General features: G+C 45.6%; 2 protein-coding genes across 4 annotated transcripts; one reads left to right on the top strand and one right to left on the bottom strand.

Annotated features, from left to right (window-relative positions):
- Window positions 1–7,447: 7,447 nt before the first annotated feature.
- Window positions 7,448–8,494, top strand: LOC124705937. Its single transcript, XM_047237617.1, has one exon. It carries the CDS (start codon window positions 7,581–7,583, stop codon window positions 8,247–8,249), a length of 669 nt encoding a protein of 222 aa, XP_047093573.1. The 5' UTR covers window positions 7,448–7,580; the 3' UTR covers window positions 8,250–8,494.
- A 4,172-nt stretch (window positions 8,495–12,666) lies between these two features.
- LOC124708370 lies at window positions 12,667–16,802 on the bottom strand. 3 transcript variants are annotated; one of them, XM_047240046.1, is made up of 8 exons: window positions 16,779–16,802; window positions 15,977–16,268; window positions 15,820–15,889; window positions 15,645–15,700; window positions 13,821–13,896; window positions 13,701–13,737; window positions 13,256–13,370; window positions 12,667–13,017 (listed from the first exon to the last, which is right to left on the bottom strand). In XM_047240046.1, exons 2-8 carry the CDS (start codon window positions 16,258–16,260, stop codon window positions 12,810–12,812), a joined length of 846 nt encoding a protein of 281 aa, XP_047096002.1. In that variant the 5' UTR covers window positions 16,261–16,268; window positions 16,779–16,802; the 3' UTR covers window positions 12,667–12,809. The 3 variants fall into 3 exon arrangements, with proteins under 3 accessions (XP_047096002.1, XP_047096003.1, XP_047096001.1); XM_047240047.1 differs by having other exon boundaries at window positions 15,977–16,276; window positions 16,779–16,799; XM_047240045.1 differs by lacking the exon at window positions 16,779–16,802 and adding an exon at window positions 16,358–16,505.
- Window positions 16,803–22,061: the final 5,259 nt, after the last annotated feature.

Here is a 22,061-nt window from a genome sequence, read left to right as displayed (position 1 = left end):
CCGCAGGAACGTGGGGAAGGGCACCGAAACGGCGAAACGAACGAAGATGCGCATAATTCTCGTTAAGACCTCGGAGGAGGGTGAGAACGAGATTCTCGTCGGAGATGGGCTGCCCGACGTCGCCAAGAGAGTCGGCGAGGGCCTTGAGCTTGGCGCAGTAGTCGCTGATGGAGAGGTCCCCCTGCGGTGTGTTGCGGAAGTCAGCCTCCGGCCTGAATGGCACGGTGCTTTTGTTGTCGCGGAAGAGGTCCTCGATGGCGCCCCGCATGGTGCGGGCGGTGGCGCCGGGACGCATGACGATGTTGAGGAGGTCGACGGAGACGGAGCCGTAGATCCAGGAGAGGACGGTGTAGTCGTCGCGGCCCCGGGGAGTCGGGGCCGGTGTCGGAGGGAGTGGACTCGCCCGTGACGTGGGCGGTGAGACCGTAGCGGCCGAGGGCGACGAGGAAGAGCTCGCGCCAGCTCGTGTAGTTGCCATCATCGAAGCTCGGTGGTGACGGGCACATGCGGTTTGATGGTGGTGGCGTAAGTGTTGGGGTTGGAGGTCCGGGCGGTGGTAGGGTTTTGGATGGGAGAGGTGAGTGCAGCGGTCGGGGTTGGGTGGGTTGGCGGTGTTGAGTTGGTTGGCAGCGGTGAGCTGCTGATTGAGGGCGGCTTCGCGGGCGTCGAGGGCAGCGGCGCGATCCGCGAGCTCGCGCTCCTTGGCGGCGATTTCATCAGGGGTCATGGTGGGGAGGCGAGAGGAGGGAGAAGAGGTGTAGGTTTAGGGTTTTGGGGAGAGCCGGCGGCGGCGGCTAGGGAGAGGGAAGGGTGACCCGCTCTGATACCATGAAACAGATTGAATAGCGGGAGGCTCGATGGCTCTCCTTGTCTCAACATACATGTATATATATAGATGGATCAACTTGAGTTACAAGTTAACTTGAGAGATAAGGCTAAACCCTAACCGCCACAATCTGGCCTGATGGGCCTAGTACGTCGGTTGCCTAACAACAGTAACAGCTCGACTAACGCCTTGGCTCCTTGAAATGTTTCCTCCCAGCTGATGTTGACTCCAACCATTTTCTAGCTCTATCATGGCCATGCCCGCCGTCAGCCGCCATATCTTGCGAGGGGAATTCCCTCAGAATCCATGGAACGCTACTGCATGGTCTCCATGAAAGGACACCACCTGTTGCATTGTAAATCCCCACAATCTGTTTGCAGTGTTCATGGAGCGTTACTCCCTTGAACTCTTCAATTCATATCGGTCTTGTCATTCTTTTCAGCTGAACCGATCTACCCAGAGCTTGGTAAACCCAAAAACCAGCAACAAGCTTTCCCCGGACAGGCTCACTCTATCTATCCGTGCATCCATCGTGAGCTTTATCTCGCCTTTCGCAAAGCTCATCGCCCGTTCGCGCGCGACCTTTTCTCGCTTTTCTTCTTTGGAGCTAGCACTCTAAAAAACAAAACAAAATCATTAGGCGCCCCAGCTCCATCACATCCCTTTCTAACTAGGAGCGAGCTCGTCCATGGCGTCTCGCCACCGTCTGGTCCTTATCCTCAGCCTACCTAGCTACCAAAGCACCCTTTTCGTTTATTGCTTGGCCAATTGCTTGTTCATACTGATGGAACATGGACCATTTCGTACTATGGCTTGTATCTTTTTCCCTAATACTGCCTAATGCCCTGTCACTGCCCCGCTGGTGTATACACGGGTGCGTGCAGCTACTTCTTTGTATGCGAGCATGGACTAATCACACGTACTGATCGTCTATGGCCAAGGGGGACACTTTCCTGCTTCGCATGCTCTGAGGATGCATTGAGCAAAGTGTGTGCTAAAGAAGCTGGAAAACCTATAGAGCAAAGAGAAAAGGTCTAATTTCTTCCCCTAAACTATTTTCTTGGTCACAATAACAGGCTCAACTTTATCCCTGGTTTTTTTTATAAAAGATCTTTTATTACTCAAAAGTTTTAACCATTACACTTAGCCTCTGCATAGTTAAGATACACACAGGCGTCAGAGAACTCAATTCGTTACAAAAAAGCGAATAGTAAAAGTTTGGGCAGCCAACTAAGTCATAGGGTGTCGCTATCATGCGGTTATGGCGTTATGCAGCCACCCATATTGGGTAATAAACAAAGAAGGAAACAAAATAAAAAACAGAAGAATGCACTAAATAATTTATGATGAGTTTACCTCTCTGATCCAGCCATCCTCGGAGCTGTCAAAACTCCAACGAGATTTTCCCCAATCCTACGGCTTTGGTGCTTAACTGAAAAAGTCAAGCTAAACACTAGAAGAGATATTAGTGATGTACCATTAAAAATATCATTAGTGCGGTTTTTTAAAAAAAACAAGATCGATGAAATCACAAATCATCTGGCCAATCAATCCATCTCCACGTATTTGGTTCCTCTTTTGCCCTTTATTTTTTTTTTTGAGAATACGGTGACCTTTTTATTCCTCCATAATGTTTTTCCCCCGACCATTTGGCAAAAGAAGACAAGGTGTGGGCCAAATCTCTCTAGAACTTTGGCTATGTGGATACCGGGCCTTGTAGTAGTACTTTGGACACGGCCTTCTTTTTTCCGCCTCATTTGGGGCCCTCTTGTACATAACTTTGCTAAACATTACGAACCCGTTGTAATTCGGCAATTGTTGATGAGATTACAAACCTACAATATGGGCGTTGTTGTAGCAAAGATTATTTTTAGCCCTATCTTTTGCAGTTTTGCCTAGCTACTACGGGCATGAGCAATGGTGGCATACACAACTAGCTGCTCCACGTAAAAAAGTTGTCAGAAGCAACATGATCAATTTTATATCTCCAATGGAAGCTACAACTTTAATTAGAAAAAAAAAAGAGAAGAGACCCCACAAATATGACACTATGTATCTCTTTCTCTCTCCAAAAAGCATGTTTTTAAAGCTCAAGATCTCACTTCCTGAGGAGGAGGTTGCCTCCTCATCCGAACCTACTTTGGACCACCCGAACCTAGTTAAAGGTGTGAGGCAGTAGCTCTAAGGCAGTGCATTGGGCATGCCCTACTAGTGGAGTGAAGAAACTAATTAAAGAAGCTAGAAGGATATCTATGTATATGCATTAAAGATGGCAGCCTTTTCCCTCCTCTTTTTACTAGTGGAGAGAGCACAATGAGATTGATGCGTATGTGAAAGTACTTTGAGATTTTGATGGTGAGGGTTAAGGGCATGTGGCCTAAGAATTAACAGTGCCCCACAACCTGACGAGTTCGCATGTGGCCTTACTAAAACAATGTAGCTATGTTCTCCAGTGTAGCAGAACATGGTATTTATATTCAGAAGTGCATGATTTCATATACGACAACTAAATTCCAATATTGCCTGGCTAATGGCGCCATAATTAGGATATGAAGAAAAGGCAGGCCCAACCAAACCCACCGCAGGAAGGAGCTACCTAGTGTGGTAGTAATTTAGTCTGAAAGAGGGAAAAGCAAGACAGAAAGCAGTGTGCACCAGAATATACTTGCATAAAGAGCAAAGTGGCCTTGTTATTTTATTTCCAAATGTGTCCTTACCAGATTAAGTGAAGGCTATGGATAAGCTCAATCGAACAACTAGCTAAACATTACGACAATTCTTTCTTTTTCCTTAATATATATCTACTATATGACAAGAACTGTCTGCTTGGAGGAAGATTGTTAATCAATGGTACATGAACAACCATGGCTTTATTTGGTGAGTGTAATTGCATTATCTTGCACACAGTTAAGAAATTAATCATATCACTCGAAACTGCCAGTGCCATGAAATCAGCTTATGAAACAATCAAGTAACTGAAAACACATGCATGATAGCCGTTCATGCATGTTAATTTGCTTAAGAAGAGGCTATTAGTTGCTTAAGAGTCTGTCTCTATGGTCGGACTTCTCAATCAAAAACCGGAGAAGATCAAATGGTTGCATCAAGAAACAAAAATGTGTATGTTGCTTTATGTACCTTTGCTTTCTTCTTCATTTCTCCTTTCTGTAAAGGCCAACCCAAGAAAGTACATCATGGTCGCCAAAATTGAAGTTCATAGTTGACACGAAGTTCCAGCCTTCCAGGTCACAACAAATAGCTACATGAATTTGATCAAGTGGATAACCAATGGAAGAAGCAACCAATAAAGTCGTTCACAATGCAAACGTATGGTCTTACGTTTTTTTACCACCGCCTAATCAAGCATATGTAGTGCCAAACGCAGTGGCAAAACCAGCTGCATCTTTACAATCGACTCTAGTGCCATGGCACGATCCCATGAAGAACAAAGAAGTAACTGAACACACATTGCATGATTGCCATTCATGCATGTTAAATTTCTTAAGAAGAGGCTATTACTTGCCTAAGAATCTGGCCCTATGGTTGGACTTCTCAAACAGAAATATGCATGTTGCTTTATATATATATGTACCTTTTCTCGTCTTCATGCCTCCTTTTTTTTTTTGTAAAGACCAAACCAACAAAGTAGATCATGGTCGCCAAAATCGGTGTTCTTAGTTGACAAGTTCCAGGTCACAACACCTTGCTATTTACATGAATTCGATCAAGTGGGTAACAAAGGAAGAACACAACCAATAAAGTCGCACAATATGCAAAAAGAATATCGTCCCCTTATCTGTACCGCCACATAAGCATGTGTACTGCCCCAATGGCAAAACCAGCATCTTCACAATCCTAAACATTGCCATCTCAAAAGAAAAAATCCTAAACATTGGTTCCCGAAATCTCCCAAAACCCTGACGATACTTAAGGATAGCGTTGTCTTCTCAGTACGATCACTGTTCTAGCATCCGTGGCTACCACGACAGGTCATAGGAGCTCCATGGAGCATCACTGAGTAAGCTTGTGCAGTCGCCGATTGCCAAGTGATACAACTAGCTAGGTATCTAAACCGCAGCCCACTACAATGGGAGTAGAAAAGGCAAAGAGGCCAGGTTTGGCAAAAGTGCATAAAATTAGAGACTGTGGGTTGGCTTTTGTCTGTGTTGTGGCTTTTATTATAAGTGCTTTGTTTTCGATTTCGACCACCACCAAAGGGGACGCCGTGTTGGGGAGCACCATGATGCAACTTGCATTCGCGCGCACCCAAACCTACTACCGCACGCACATAGTTAGCCTCCAGCGTCACATAGAAAATCTATAATTGGTTTGCTTTGGATAGGATGGATCAGATATACTAATCAAAATCCAGACGAAATCTGATGTGACACTTCGTTTTGCCTGTACGTGCAATGATTCTTGGTACATCCATTATGATTTAGACTGGACATATGTCAAGAATGTACTATATATTATGTAGAGCGTTTGCAAAACTGCTTTTACCCTTTTATGCATTTTATGTTGTTGTGTTAGCAGAAATATTTTGATGGTGCAACTTGACGTGGCATTAGAAACAAAGGGTTTATGTATGCTATTACGGTTAATTTAAACCGCAAATGTTTTATTTTTCATTGTCTTATACTTTTTAAAATACAGGCAAAACGAGGCAAAATATTTCCGTTATAGCTAAATAATGGCCATCCGACCCTATAATTACAAACGAAGAGTAAGATTGCCAGAAGATAGGGTATGCAAGGTGAGTCTTCACCATGAAGAGGCCAGGCAAGACAGCGAAAAATGTTAACAAAGTAGAATGAGAGGTTGAAAAGGGTAATAAGAAATACATTAGCGTACAACAGCGCAGTTGAGAAACTAGTTCCTATAAATATTTACACAAATTTTTCTTATTAGGCATCCATGTGGTATTCAACAGTCCAAGTCAACTGCCCTTGGGCCTGCAAGGCAGGGGCTCTTTCCGCCCATCAGCTCCTGCTAATATACGCCCATTGTTATCAGTGCATTGTCCATGCAAGGGCGATTAATATTGGTGTGTTGCCAAGACAGACTCGCATACGTGATCTTTCTGATACTTTGAGACCCACATAAAGAATCTGACATGTATTATGTATACATGTGGGACGTGACATAGAAGCTACCTCTAAAGTCACCAAGTTACTGTGTTATCGTCCACTAAAGCTGAGCTTACCTTTTGATTTAGGACAGTAATTTGGGACCCCCATCCCAAGTATCTGAAAAAGTTCTTCCATTTCTAACCATTGTTAATTACTTCACGCAGTTTTGAAGTCTTGGCAAGGTAACCTGCCAGCAGTACACAACTGTAATTCCACACAACAAAAGCAGCATCAGCCTTTGGAAAGCCATGGTCATGGCCTTGAGCTCCGAGCTGATCGATGACCATGCTTTAGCCAAAGCTAAGAAATCAACAATAAGCATCCAAGTAAGGAAAGGAGAAAAAGGAAGGGAAGAAATTCCTCACTTGCTCTCTAAGGAATTTAAGCTTGGCTTTTGCTAAACACGGAGCACAAAACCGGCGTTGTGTATCTCGTCTTTTGACCAAGATCCATGAGAATGCGTCCTATAGCTTGTATTGGTGTTGAGTTCACAATTTATAGTATGCATGTATACTCACCTGGCTAGCCCCATTTGAACTTTATCTGTACTTAATGTTGTAGACAATTTGCGCAAGAACAGGTTTTCTTATTCTTTTAATTATACCCATTATTATTGATGTACTTTCTAGCCAGGATTTTTTTTGGCATATGTGTTGACCCATATATATATTTCTCAGAGATATTTGTTTTTGGCTTTCAGCCTTTCATTTGAAAGTAAATGCATGTATCCAGTGTAAACCATGCATCAAACGGTCAGTTCTCAGAATCTCAATTCGATAGCATACTCCTAGTAGAATACATCCATCCAACTATGAAAATAAGGATGTTAAATTTGAACATGAATCCACCGACGAGAGTAAACTTCCAAACATTTCGAATTGACCCTGTCTGGGAGAAGGAGGACATGCAGTAGTGTTTCTTCTTTCTTCCCACATCATTGACATGTTCAGCCTGTCCTATGTCGTTTTTTTTCAGCCGCCGGCCGTCATTCTCGCCTCGGTCTAAATTTCCTCCAACGACATGGTCAAGCGCATTCGCAGTCACAAAAGGTCATCTCTTTAAGACTTGACAACGCAAGGACTCTTTGGAAGTTAACTACTCCCACAATCGTCTTATATTTGTTTCTTGGATCAGTTTCGCATTCTTACCCACCAACAAAAGGATCAGAAGACCTTATCAAACCAGCTACTTCTTTGGTTGAGATCACTGTCATTGCAGCTAAACCTTAAGCCATATCAACAAGTAGTAACACTGTAAATTCATTTGATCAACAAGGAACCAATGCCAGTATGAAACTATGAACAACAGCTAGCGTCCTCAATTCCAAGCAGAAACAAGTGACAACAGCAACAACCATGGCGTAAGTTATAAATTACTAAACCCTTGCTTCCATATTAAGTTGTGTTTGAGTAGGGCCCTTGAAGCTTTTCTTTCCCTATAAACCTCCTCCTCTCCTCCCCTTGCCTGCTCATTCCGTCATCTCCAGATAAGCTAGCTCAGCCCTTAAGCTAACCACTCCCCTCACTCTTCCTTAACCTCTCAGGTGTCACGGTTTATCTTTGTTGCTTTGCATCAACACCACCCTTGGGAGGGCTTTCAACTCAAATCACTAGGACAAACTAATGGATCTTGCCAGGACGCCGGCGCGGCGGCCCATGGAGCCCGGGCTGGCGCGGCGGCTGTGGCACGTCGTGCTCGCCGTCTGCCACATGCTGCGCCGCGGCCTGGGCCGCAAGCGCCTCATGATGGACATGCACCTCCTCGTCGGCCGCGGCAAGCTCGCCGGCCGTGCGCTCCGCGGCCTCCTCGTCCACCCTACCTCCGGCGGCCACCACATCGCCGCCTCCTCCTCCACCTCCACCATGGCGTCCTTCTACGGGCACCGCGCGCGGGAGGTGGAGTTCAGCTGCACCACGACGCCGTCCTACCCTCAGTACTACGGGCTCTTCCCCTTCAAGGGCCGAGGCGGGCGTGGCCGCGGCGACTACGGAGGCCTGGACGCCGCCGCGGTGGCGCGCGCGTTCGAGATGATGAGCGCCGACGTGGAGTCCGGAAGGGCCACGCCGGCGGTGGCAGGGGTGGCCACGGCGACTCCGTCCCCGATGGTGGCCTGGATCCTGGGCCGCAGCCCCGCCGGCGTCCGGCCGCTGCGCGTCACCGACTCGCCGTTCCCGGTCGTGCCGGAGGGCGGCAGCAACGAGCGCGTGGACGCCGAGTGCGACGACTTCATCCAGAGGTTCTACGAGCAGCTACGGTTGCAGCACTCCGTCGCCACGCCGGAGTGTAGCTAGCTGCGCGCCGTAGCTAGGTATTATAGCTTGTTGATCCGGCCGTCTGATCGTCGGCGGCTAGCTTTGCTTTAATTTGCATATACGCACCGAGCGTCACGTCGTGATCGTGTATTCGTGTGGTACTGGAGTACTCTGGTTGCATGCATGGATGCATGGACGGCGACGGCCGGCCGAGATGCATGCCGTCAGCGAGCCATCGAGAACGAATGCTATGGTTCGCCTTAGAATCAAGTGTTTCATGTCTAATGGACCTGGAGTAAAAAATGATCTTAATAATCTCTATACGGGCTTTGAATTTCGGATAGAAAGTGCAGTTGCAACAAATACATACAAAACTAATAAACAAAAGGGTCCCCTAAGGCGCAGCGAATTAGGTTAGTTCTCCGTCGACTAACTGGCATCACCGCCGCTTTCCTCCTTTCTTATATGAAGCCCCCCCCCCCCGAAGACACCGATGTCCTCCCTGCCACGATGGCTTTTGACTGGAGCTCCTCCTCTGTTGATCCACCACCACCTCTGCCCATCCCTCATAAGCCACGTTCCCTTCTTCTCTAGCGCCGACACTCCCCCGGGATGGGGAAGAGATAAGGTAGGGTGGTGCCCACCGGCACAAATCTTGGAACAATGATCCAACCGTGAATTCACCATGGGCATAAAACCGAAACCCGAGCCCCGAACCCGAACTATCCGGACCCAGACCCGATTTTTCGGGTACCTGATTTGTCGGGTCTTAGAAATTTTGAGGGAACATCGGGTGCTGGTATTAGAAACCCGACCCGACCAGAAAAATTTGGGTAAACCCGAATGCCCAACATGATCCTGAATAAGGTCGCTAATCCAGTTTTCACCTAGCTGAGAATTAGCAAATCTGTAAAAACAACACATGGTGGTTAAAACATGCAAGTTATCAGCCACGCCAGTAATGCTACAAGATAATGTTGTAGTGCATGTGCGCATCTACGGCGCGACTTATATGCACCGACACGTACAGTATATCTGGTAAGATCACTTCACGCCAGCCGTACGATTCTTGTCTTGTTCCCTGAACAAGGATCTGGTAGGGTGCCAAGCAAAGGAGGGTGCGTGACCTTTTGCCCTGAACAACGTACATGGGGTTGCTCAATTATGCCAACCGAGCTTTTGCTTTTTTTTTTATCTAGCACTAGCATGGCTTCGTCTGTGCACAAACGTAGCTGATGTGTCATGTTGCCAATCAGTTACCAATTACAGGGGTGCATGCTTATCTGTATTGCTTTGAGTGGAAGATATTTTCTAGATATAGATCTGTATTGCTTTGAGTGGAAGATATTTTCTACATATAGATGCATGCTTTGCTAGTGGAAGAGAGATGGAAAAAAACATGTATGTATGATCAAACTTTTCAAAATTGTGTTACTACCTCTGTTTCGAAATAATGGCATTCACAAATTTACAAATGATGTACTACAAAAGGATTAGTCAATTTGTTCACATACAACCAGTATCGCTCAATTATTATTATTTTGCATGAGGGATATTTCACTCTAGAGGGTGCGCACAAAGCTCGCTTGACAATGCGCCTCCACAACTGCTCGAGAAAGTGTCAATCTCTTCCCTCGAGGAAGGCGCTGGTGGCAGGGGGTGCGTCATGGCGGCTCGCTTGTTTTGGGATTTTCATTTTTTTATATATAATACTGGTTTTAATACTACAGTTTATATATTGGGTTGTTTGAGTGTGGGTGGGCTATTTTGTGTTAGGACGCGGCTAATTCTCGGTTAACCTAGAATTAGCTTAATTCCTGATCACCTAGTTTCACGTGTAATTCACGTGCAACTGGGGCAAAAGATATGCAATTGTACATATATGTGCAATTACACATCCATGTGTAATTTTTGTATGCACAAATCACGATGCAAATCTAATGGTTGTGGAGTTGATCTGAAACTAACTTAATTCCCGGTCAACCTGGAATTAGCAAAAGGGTTTGGGTTATGGGACACCAAACACACATCACATACGGGTGAAATAAAAAAAATCGTACACTAAACCCTCTTTTCCTGTTTGTCAGAGAACAATGAGGAATGAAACACATAGAGAAGAAAAACCTAGACATAATCTTTGATGATGTCCTCCAAGTTTTAGGCATTGTTCTACCGACCTAGCATGCTGGTCACACGAAACAGTACAGGCAAAATGCGAAAATGAGGTATATTAGAGGGGTATTCCGGTGAAATTCTCACTAGATGGTGCATAACAGAGGGGTAAAGTGTGGTAAAGTCCCATCTATGGTCGTCCATGTTTGGCTAGCTACTACCGCAGATGTGCATAGAAAAATACCCATGAATAATGTCTACTACTTCAGAAATCTTTGGGGTAGAACTGTAGAGATGCATGCAACTGTTAGCACTGTGCATTGGTTGCGTTGAGTTCAGTATTTGGTTGTTGTGGCGTCTGCGCGCCTCTCAATCCTCAAAGCATGTAAAGGCAAGCCGATGGTCGTTTCGCCTTTGCGCGGCTTTTGGCTTTTGTGTGCGTGGCTTTTGGTTAGGCGCCATCTACCTCTTCGTCTTCGACGGGTCCAGACCAACTCAACTTTACCCAGCGAGCCAGCCGTACCCACACTTTTGGTACGATCGACGTACTAGTTCTGGCCATGTAGGCTTAACACATCGCTCAGCCAGCGTGCCATGGAAACCCTTCACACCTCACGTTTTCTACAACCAGGGGCAGGCAGCAACTGTAAGTTGCATGCACACGGAATAGCTTACTTGATTCTCTCTTAAGTCCATTCTAGACATCGTTCTCTCTACTACCAAGAGTATTTAAGACGTCAAATGAGTCTACACTTACGGTGAAACTGTTACATAATTTTTATTTTTTTTGAAACGGGCAAAAAAGGTTTTGCCTTATATTGATATAGGAGAAGCAAACAGGTGCATGGCAAGAGCCATAAAAAGAAAAAAAGGCGGACCAAAAACCGCCCAAAAGACAACTCAGGTAATCAAGTCCGCAATGCTCTTGGCACCTGCCAGGATCCAATCTTTTCCTTCTTCCCTGATCTTGTGCATAACAATCGAAGGCAGCGAAGACTTGTTGTTGAAAACGCGTTCGTTCCTCTCCTTCCAAATCTCCCAAGTGACGAGAATAACCGCAGATCGTAGCCCTTTGGGAGAAGAGGTAGTGGTCGCTGTGATGGCCTGCCAATAATCAATGACCTTCGCTCTACCTTCTCCAAGACTGTTCATAAGATCCGGGCAAGAGAGCCAGGAGGCCGCCGCGGTCCAGATGCGCTCGGAGAAACGGCATTCAAAAAGGATGTGCCGAGCCATCTCGGGGGAGCATCTGCAGAGCTGGCAGGTGGGGTGATGGGGCCATCCCCGTTTTGCCAGGCGGTCGGCGGTCGACGCCTTCACCGTAGAGCACCTGGAACAATACGTTACGCGACATATGTGAAAATTACAGAATTTTGTTACGCGACATATGTGGAATCAGAGAATGGAGTGTGGCAGTTCCACACAAATCGCTCGCACCATCTCTGTGATTGGCACATCATCTCGTAAGCCCTTTCCCGTAAGAATTTACCCGTAAGTGTGTAAGTATTATTGGACGTTAAATACAAGGTTCAGTCACCGTAGGTTCTCGTGCTATAGTTTTTTTAAAGGTTACACAATAAAAGATATTTTTGCTCCCCATGGATCGCAGCATGATCTACTCTAGCAACATAGGCAATCTACTATAGCTTCTCGAACCTTGTTTTTCGTATTTTATTTTTGCTAGATTTATGCGGCTGTGTGCAGCTGGGTGTAAGTATTTTTAAATTGCATTTTCGTGATGCTATCTTATAAGTAATAAATCGTATTTTACCAAGGAAAAAAGACACATACTTACCAAACGGCCCACAAACACATGAATGTCCACACGCTAGAGGTCCGCTGCACACATGCGCACATCACACGCGAATACGCGATACACAGTGCCACCGCAAGCATCAAGGCTCACTTCACGTTCTCGCGATGGAGAGTTCTTTGACTTGTGGTGAACGCGTGCTACAGTTATAACGTATTTTCTCCAACTGGAGAAAGGCAGACACGGAAAAGTATCCCAAATAAAGTGCTTTTTTGATAAGCAAATCATCTTTTTAGATCAAAAGTTTGTTTGGAAAAAAGAGCACTCAATTGTTCAGACGTGGAAGCCACATGTCTACATGGGTGAGTGTATTCATGGTGTTGACAATTGCTCTCTTTTCTTCAGCGAAAGCAGATCTGAGGCTCGCTAACAGGTCATGGCTTTACAGTTTCACTCTGGATCTGTTCGTCCAATTCGAACAGCAAGCAACTGGCGGGAACTTGATTATATGCTACACGAACAAATGCATCTCCACCCTGCAGGTTTGACTTCCATGTTTCAGATGGAAGCCATATACAGTAAACAACCAGGTAAACCAGCATATATCTTCTTGGACAAATGTTAGTGGAGACATCCAGCACCAGATAGGAATTCTCGAAGGTTAGCATGCAGAATTGACGCTGATGGTAAACTTTGCTCCTATATCGAGATGTACAAGTTATCGTTGAAGTTAATCACAGTTCATCATAAATCGGAGGAGCGGTCAGAGGATTCGCTGGGGCACGTCCATGCTGCACTTTAGCTACAACATCTTCGGCTGATATTGAGCCTGATCTGATGGCATCAGCCAGCTTCCGTTGCAATGCCAACAGCCCAATACGTCTCGAGACAACATAAAGAACCGCCAAGGAGAAAATGAGGAACCCAATCATCAGGATGATCCTGAAACAGATGGAGTTAGCAATTGGTATCAGCCCAGGCAATACGGCCATTACCTAGACAGAATTGATCTTCTATATAAGAAATCAAATGCAAATCACAATGGTAGTAGGTATATCATTTGAACATTTTGTTTCAGTTCTTTAGTCTAACTGGAAACCAAGAACAAACTACATGACCACGTCATGTAACTATTGGCAATAACGCCAGCTTTGAGTTTGCAAAAGATCAGGCTACCTACCTATCAAGAACATCTTGTCGTTGCATTGTGGAGAGTAAACCACGGGTACGCATTAGCAAAGAGCGGTGCCCTTGATATTCGCCTTCAGCCTTCCGGAGAACACTTGTTGATTCATCTACATAATTTCAAAATTAGGTACAGCTTGGCCTACGTAGTTCCAATTGTGTAGTTCTGAAATCGCACTACAGCATTACTATGACAGAAACTCATAGGCGCGACCAGACGAACAGGGCTGTGCCATACTTCCGTGATAATAACCAGGTAGCAGCACATTTGTAAGGAAAGTGCAACCATAAATGTACATAACTAACTTATATGAACAGCCTTTACTTTATCGATTCTGACTCATGGAATGAATGATCAAAACAAAAACATGGAGTTAACCTTTCAACAAGGGATACAAATTACACGTGAGCCACTTGAGCACAGACTTAGGAAAACATACCAAAAGTTGACAAGGTATTTGCACTTCTTTCCACTTCCTGTCAACAATATTTACTTTTGAACTTAGCAGCAAGAAATCATTAGCATCCGCGGCATCCGTTAAACACGTTAAAGTGCTAACCTGAACCATCAACTGCCGAGAACGACGAAGGCTTTCAGTGATACTTTCTGCAGCAGATGTCATCCCAGCTTTTGTCCTACATCATTAAGTTACTGTTCACTAACAAACAGAAAGGATGTGACCGGAAAATGGATACAGAGGGGTAGTTCTTCCATTAGTGCGTAATTTACATGATGAGACACCTGTCCAAATAATATAGAAGGTTACACTAACAAAGCAATTTCTTAGTAGTTGACCACAGTTCACAGTTCAAATTAGAAATAAGTTAACCCCATCAAACTATTAAAGAAATCTACTAAACCACCTGAAGTACAAAACTGATTATTTACCGCCCCCCCCTCCCCTTCAGTTCTATCAGGATAATTCACAGCACTCAGTGTTTTGGCTTGAGTGGTTTTGCTAGTGTGGAGGTGGTTTTGCCATGTTACTGTTTTGCACTCGCAAAAGTTTACTAGGGTGGCATCCCAGTGAGCAGCAAATAAAATCGTCTTACCCTCCTCTTGAACTCTCCCCACTTTCTACCTACTGCTTTTATTCCTCTCTCTATATTGCCGGTGAGCACCACGGTGCATATTACGCTAGCAACACCATGACTCCATTGCCTCCATCATGCCCACATTATTTCCTAGGTAGAGCCAAACTGCCAGACGGTGAAGGAGGTGACATGGAGCACTGCCAAACGCTAGTAACATCATGACTCCATTGCCTCCACCGCTGCCCACAGTACGCGCCACTATTCTCAGGTAGAGCAAAACTGCCAGCAGGGGAAGGATGTGGGATGGAGCAATGAAATGGAATGCGTCGTGGCGGGTGCAGCTGCTGCGCTGACATGGTCATCACACGCCAACTGCCTGTCCCGCCCTGTGCACAGCAATAATCTCCAACTGTCGCAGCAATAATAATCTCCAACTATCACACCTTGCAAGCGCCCATCGTGACAGCAAATCACAGTATTTGTAGGTGCAGCTACTTTGCTGTCAAACTTGTTGATCCCTGGTGGCCGAGTAAATTAGGGTCTTCTCGTTCAATTACAGCAGTTGTGGCCAAATTCGTAAATTTCTCTCTCTTTTAGCATTTTATTTTATCAATTCATGTTAGGATTGCTCAATTTCTTTGCCATGTTCAATTATTGCAATTGAATCAGTTACTTGAAGTTTTTCATCATACTGTGAGTATTCGATTCCTCCATAGTAAAGAAAATGATATATTGATATGAATTCTTCGTAACAAAATTGATTTTCCTTATTAGAAATTATCAAAAACAAGGTATGAGCTTGGAACTGCTTAAAGCCTACCTAAATCTCGAATCATGTCAATATGGATTGTTCGCTACAGTTAGATGGAGATTCCGCCAGCAAACAAGAGGCAGTTGATTTTTTTTCATTCATTATTATTGCTTCTTTACGGGAATGTAAGATGCTAATGTACCAAAATACCTCTATGTCAGCAGAAACATCAGTGAGTGATCATTAACCTAGTTTTACAAGATTAGCTGATTAGGCCATATTTGGTTCAGGGATAAAGAGTGAAAGACTGGGTTAAGAAATCAACCGGCCAAACATCCTTGGATTATGAGGGGTTAAGTTAACCCGGTGAAAACTTATTTAGGCTAACCAGGTCTGTTGCCAATGCAAAATCAGAGGTAAGGTCAGCTAAACTAGTTATCCTAATGCCAAACCAAATGCATCCTTAGAGCTGAAATTCACAAGTGATCTGCTGTACCAACTTGCAATGACTCACATGACATTGAACTGAATATCAAACAAATTCTGGAACTACCTTCTTAAATATTCCCAAGATATACCAACACATTATAGAACTTACTGGAGATTGCGCCTCCGGATGGTAGACTCTTCTCCACCTCCCAGAAGAAGCTCCCTCTAGAGAGGGCACGGTTAGAAAGTGAGATCACCTTAAATTGCCAACAAGCATGCATTGCTGAGGTTATATAATCAAACTAATGGAGCATACTCTGAACTTATGAAGAAAATTAACACACCTCTACTTGAGCAGCTTTTTTAATGTTTGCTTTTGCTTGTAAGTTAGCATTCCTCAGATTGGAACCCAGCCTGAAAACACAAAATTAATCGGTACAAAAACTACAGAAAGAAACAAAGTAAAGGGAAGACTAGAGAATTTAAGAGTAGCTTAATTACTTCTTAAACTCTTCCTTCCATGACCCTAAGGTTGCCTGGCCAGACTGCACTTCTTCAAAAGTGGGTAGCTGCTCTACCAGAAGATCAAGCCTGCACTGCAGCGCGTTGAGCTGATGCAGTGAATCCTGGGCGGAACCGTTCAGCCTAGGAAGAGAACTTGCCTCTTCTGTCCCTTTTCCCATCGTCCCACACGATTCAATTGCAGCGACGCACACCTCAAGCTGCGCAACTGCCTGGCTCCATTCCTTCTTCAGGTTTTCAACGGCTTGTGTGACCTCGTCCATCCTAATATCTGAAAATATGAATGGATCAATCGAGATTCAGTGTAGTGTCATTTTTGGGGATCTATTGCTTCTACAGGTTTTCGATGGCTAGTGTGACCTCATATCCATCCTAATGCTGAAATTCTGAATGGCTCCATCCTGGGATAATTGTATACCTCATTTGGCTCTCTTTGTAGAACAGAATCAGATTGATTCAATTAGATTCAGATTCAAATCCTATTTTGTACTCGATTCTACATGATTTCGATTGGCTCACTACTGGCCCGACAGCAACTGCAGGAGAGAAGGAGGGCTTCCGCACGGGGGAAGCGGGGCAACCCATCGGGCATGGAGGCGCGAGGACGACGGTGGGAAAGCAGGGAATCAGGCTTCTTTGGCGGCAAAGGCTCGCGGGAGGACAGACGGCGTCGGTGGCCGGAAGGTCGGGCGGGCGGCGCACCCGACTGGGCTTGGGGGCGGTGACGGAGATGAAAAAATTAGGGCGGCGGGGCTCGAAGGGAGTGGGGACGTGAGCTCACCTTGGCCGCCGGCAAGGACCTGTTCGCTCGATACGAGTTTGAATTAAAGTCGGCTTCCATATCTGTCTATTTAAAAGCACGTCTAACAACCCCTAAAAGAGCTAAACTCGTAAAATAACCGTCGAAATATGGGGTTGCGGCCGTCTAGCATATCCCGTAAAATAGGCTCCCGCGTCCGGTTTTTTCAGTTTCGGCTAGGAGGTGGCTTCTGGCCCCCTACTTGTGCAGGACAGGAGAGGAAATACATGCAAATCTACCATCTCATTTCAGCCAGGGCGCGCGAACATTTCAGTTTTCCCACCCGTTTTCCCCGCGCCGCCGCCATACCCACCCGCGCGCCACCGCCGGAAACCTTCAGATCCGGGCCCCTCCGCCGCCCGCCGTACCCCCGCTGGAGATCCGCGTCCCTCCGCGCGCGCCGCCGCACCCCCACCGCGGTCTCCTCCGTCGTTTTCGTCGGTGAGTATTCCGCCGCGTTCCTCTTCGTTTTCGCCAGTACAATCGACGTGTTTGGAGGTTGATCTATGCTTCACGGTGGTAGATGGCTTCAGAGGATATGCGTATGGAGGATTTGGAGGATTCGTCGACCGATTGGTCCTCGTCGGATTCCGACGATTCGGAACTCGACGAGTTGTTGAACGACGACGACACAGAGATGATGTTGCTCCTGTTCGGGATGAAGCACATGGAGGACCGCGCCAAGCTGCTGGATCAGAGAAAAGGATCCACCATGGGGCGTATGTGCATTCCGCGGAACCGCGCACTCAGCCACGAATAGTTGATGCAAGATTATTTTGTCGAGGTACCGACCTATCCTCCCCGCCTCTTCCGTAGAAGGTATCGAATGCATAGGACTTTGTTCGAGATTGAAAGATCGAGATGTCGCCTAGAGGGGGGTGAATAGGCAATTAAAACTCTTACGGATTTGTCTTGTAAGAATGCGGAATTAAACTATCGTTTAGTTTACAAGCACAAACCCTAGATATGCTAAGCTCAACTAAGTGTAACAATAACAACTAGAGCTAAGCAAGATAGGCACAAGATATATGTAGCACAAGTGATAGCAAGATATATGTACTTCAAGCACGATGGCTATCACAAGGAAAGAGAGCTCGGGTATAGAAATAACCGAGGCACGCGGAGACGAGGATGTATTCCCGTGTTCCCTTCCTTTGCAAGAAGGTACATCACGTTTGGAGGAGTGGAGGTCCCACGAAGGATTCCCCGCGCCACGAAGGCTCACCCTATTCTCCGAACCACACCCACGAAGGATAATGGCCCTTTCCTTATGGTTAGCTTTTCCTCCGCTCCGGAGATGGCAAGCTCCACAACCACTTCACAAGCTCCACGAAGGAGAAGCCCGGGTCTCTTCACAATCTTCTTGAAGAGATCACCGGAGCATCAACCACCAAGTCAACTAGGAGGTCTCCCTCCAAGAGTAACAAGCTCACGGTCTCTCACTTGAACTAATCATGGTGGAGAGCTCAACACTATGCAATGATGCAAAGCAAGAACGCTAGAGGTGTTCAAATCCTTCACTTTCAAATCCCACCCAAGCAACAAATGCTAAGATGAGATTGGAGAGAAAGAACAATGGGGAAAGTCAACAAAAGACTCCAAGATCTAGATCCCAAGAGTTTCCCTCACTTAGAGGAGAAATGGATTGGTGGAAGTGTAGATCTAGATCTTCTCTCTTAGATCCCTCAAGAATGAGCAAGAATCATGGAGGGGAACAAGAAAGAGAGCAAGTTCTTAAAATGCAACAATGGAGAAGAGAGAATGAGAAGAACTAGCTCAGCCCAAGGTGGAAGAAGGGCTATTTATAGCCCAAGAGCAAATATAACCGTTGGGAAAAAAGTTGGGCTGAGTCAACCGTCGAGGAGGCCGGTCAACCGGGCCTGGGGCCGGGCCACCCGGTCAGACCGGGCCACAGACCGGACCAGCCGGTCCAAACCGTTCGGCAGGCCAGACCCCGACCGGGGTCACTTTGCGTCGTCCAGGAGCCCATCCGGTTGGCGCTCGGTTGGCGCCCGGTTGGCGACCGGTCGATCGGTCGGCACGCCAGCCAGGCCGGTTGGTAGGCCGGCTGACCGGGCGGCAGGCCGGAGCCAGCTCGGCGCACGGTCCGGCCGACCGGGACCCTGACCGGGTGAGTAGGAAAACATGCTATACAAAAACCGTGATAACTTTTGTGTCCGTACCCCGATTGACATGAAACCAATTTTGTTGGAAAGATAACGACGAATAGAACCCCAACAAAAATGGAGACTCCTCACAGAACATTTTAGATGATTTTAGAGAGGGAGTCTCCCACCGTTAAGAAACGGTGAAGACGTCCAAACTCGAAAACGCAATAGAAGATGCATGCGGATTCCGTTTTCGATGAACTTGGGCTTGTTGTACAGCTAGCAACAAGCTCACGAACCTCACATAGAGAAACACCAAGAAGCAATAATGATATGCAAAGTATGCAAAGGATTGAGCTCCCTAAGACGATGTGATCAAGTTACCCAACCGAAAGCCCCTCTTGATAGTGCGGCTATCTATCCTATAATCCGGTCTCCCATCAACCACCTTGAGACCGGTAAAAGGAAAACCTATCAAGGTCATACCTTTGCCTTGCGCATCCCGCTTGATCTTGATGATAACTCTTCAAGTTCTACACAAGCCGGAATGCCTCACTTGATCAATGTTGCTTTGTGAAGACTCACAAATGCTCCCCCATACACTATGATGGGAAAGCTCCATTGATGCACATCTTCACATGTCCATTATCACCAAATGGACGGCAAGCTTCAAGCATGTGATCCACTTGAGATGCTCATCTTGAACTTGCCCAACTCAACCTTGTAACTTCTCATACTCTATCATAATATCTTGAGGTGTATATAAAGAGTTCTTCACTTGGAGTCAAGCTCTCAAGATCTTGATCATCCATTGCTTATCACATAAGGTAGAGTATGGCTAATATTGAGTTCCACATAAGAACTCCATCTTCATTTCTTCTTCTTGATCATATTACATATGTATCTTTAAATCGATGATCTTGATGCCAATACACAAGGTGTATCTTTATCTTCATGGCATCCATACTTGAATCCAACACATGGAATACAAGTAGTACCTATGGAATATTCCTTCATATAAACTCAATGAATACATTAGTCCATAGGGGTTGTCATTAATTACCAAAACCACACATAGGGGCAATATACCCTTACAGAGAGAATCGTCAGAGATTGCGAGGCAAATTACGATTACTTCAAGCAAAGGAGGAATGCTGCCCATGTCATGGGATTTAGCCCATTTCAGAAAATATCAGCCGTCATGAGGGTGATTGCATACGGTATCCCAGCAGACTATACCGATGAGTACCTTCGCATTGGTGTAAAAACAATCATGGATTGCGTGCGTATGTTTGCCAAGATGGTGATCAAGTTGTATGTTGATACGTATCTCCGAGCTCCAGATGAGCAAGATACGAAAAGACTCATGGAGATCAATGAAAAGAGGGGGTGGCCGGGCATGCTTGGTATTCTGGATTGCATGCATTGGACATGGAAAATTGTCCAAAAGCATGGCATGGAATGTATTGTGGCAAAAGCCGTGATGCTAGCATTGTTCTTGAAGTTGTGGCCTCGCAAGACTTGTGGATTTGGCATGCTTTTTTTTGGACTGCCCGGGACACTTAACGATATCGACGTCTTGAATAGGTCCCATTTATTTGCAAGACTAGTTAAGGGTGAAGCTCCAACTTGTAACTACAAAGTTATGAACAATGAGTACACCATGGGGTACTATCTCATAGATGGTATTTACCCGAACTATGCAACTCTTGTCAAGTCCATAAAAGAGAAAAAGGACAAGGCTTTGACAAGAAAAGAAGCTTGATTCACCAAAAATTAAGAGGCATGCCGCAAGGATATTGAGAGAGCTTTTGGTGTTTTGCAAGCAAAGTTTGCTATTGTCCGGGGTCCTGCAAGGTTTTAGGACAAGGAAACTCTTGTTGAAATCATGACATGTTATGTGATTCTTCATGACATGATCATTGACGATGAGAGAGGGTTAAACTTTCCATGTTTCTATGACAATGTTGGCACCCGAGTGCAGCCCCAGCGGAACCCATATCGGATTGAAGTTTTTTCTTGCAGCGCATCGCAGCATTGAAGATGCCGAGACTCATCACCAGCTCACCCAAGATCTGATTGAGCACCACTGGCAGTTGCATGGTCAATGAGTTTTTACATTCATTTCCTATTGTTGTACGTGGGAAACAGTTATCTTGATTGTTTGATTGCGGGAACATTTGTTATTTGTTTAATTCTTCCATTAGAACATTTGTTGGCAGTTCCAAAAAATATTATTGTAATAATTATGACGATTATTGTGTGATTTAAAACTTCTATTCAATGTAAATGTTGTATTGGTTGTAATATCCAATTTGTCAAAAACCCTGTTTTGAGGGGTTGAAAACTTGTCCGAGCTGGCAAACTCCGTATCCCCACCCCGTAAAACAGAATGTTGAGTTTTCGGCTGATGAAAAGTGAATACAGGGCCCTCTATTTGCGTTTTACGGGGCAGAAAAATAGAGAGTCTGTTAGACATGCTCTTAGACATGCTCTAAGTACATAGAGCCAGGCCCGAATCGATATCGATATATTAATATCGCCCAAAGACCTACTATGGCGGATCTGTCTGTGATACGCGGCCAGGTTCTCCAGCAAAGGCAAAAGCAAACACCGTTACCAACTCCGTCGTCCTCCTTGCAACGGCCATCAAGATCCAATGCCCCGGTCCTCGTCCTCCTGTGTAGCACCGGCGGCCTGATGACCCACAAGTATAGGGGATCGCAACAGTCTTCGCGGGAAGTAAAACCCAATTTATTGATTCGACACAAGGGGAGACAAAGAATACTTGAAAGCCTTAACAACGGAGTTGTCAATTCAGTTGCACACTGGAAACGAGACTTGCTCGCAAGAGTTTATCGGTAGTAACAGTTTTATAGCGATAGCGAGTAGTAAAATAACGACAGCAGAGTAACAAAGACAGCAGTAGTGATTTTAGTAAACGAGCAGGATTAAAATACTGTAGGCACGGGGACGGATAACGGGCGTTGCATGGATGAGAGAAACTCATGTAACAATCATAGCAGGGCATTTGCAGATAATAATAAAACGGTATCCAAGTACAAAGCAATCAATAGGCATGTGTTCCAATTATAGTCGTACGTGCTCGCAATGAGAAACTTGCACAACATCTTTTGTCCTACCAGCCGGTGGCAGC

This window comes from Lolium rigidum, chromosome 4 (genome assembly GCF_022539505.1).
Source record: "Lolium rigidum isolate FL_2022 chromosome 4, APGP_CSIRO_Lrig_0.1, whole genome shotgun sequence".
Classification (NCBI taxonomy): domain Eukaryota; kingdom Viridiplantae; phylum Streptophyta; class Magnoliopsida; order Poales; family Poaceae; genus Lolium; species Lolium rigidum.
This window is presented reverse-complemented; position numbering and strand designations above follow the sequence as displayed.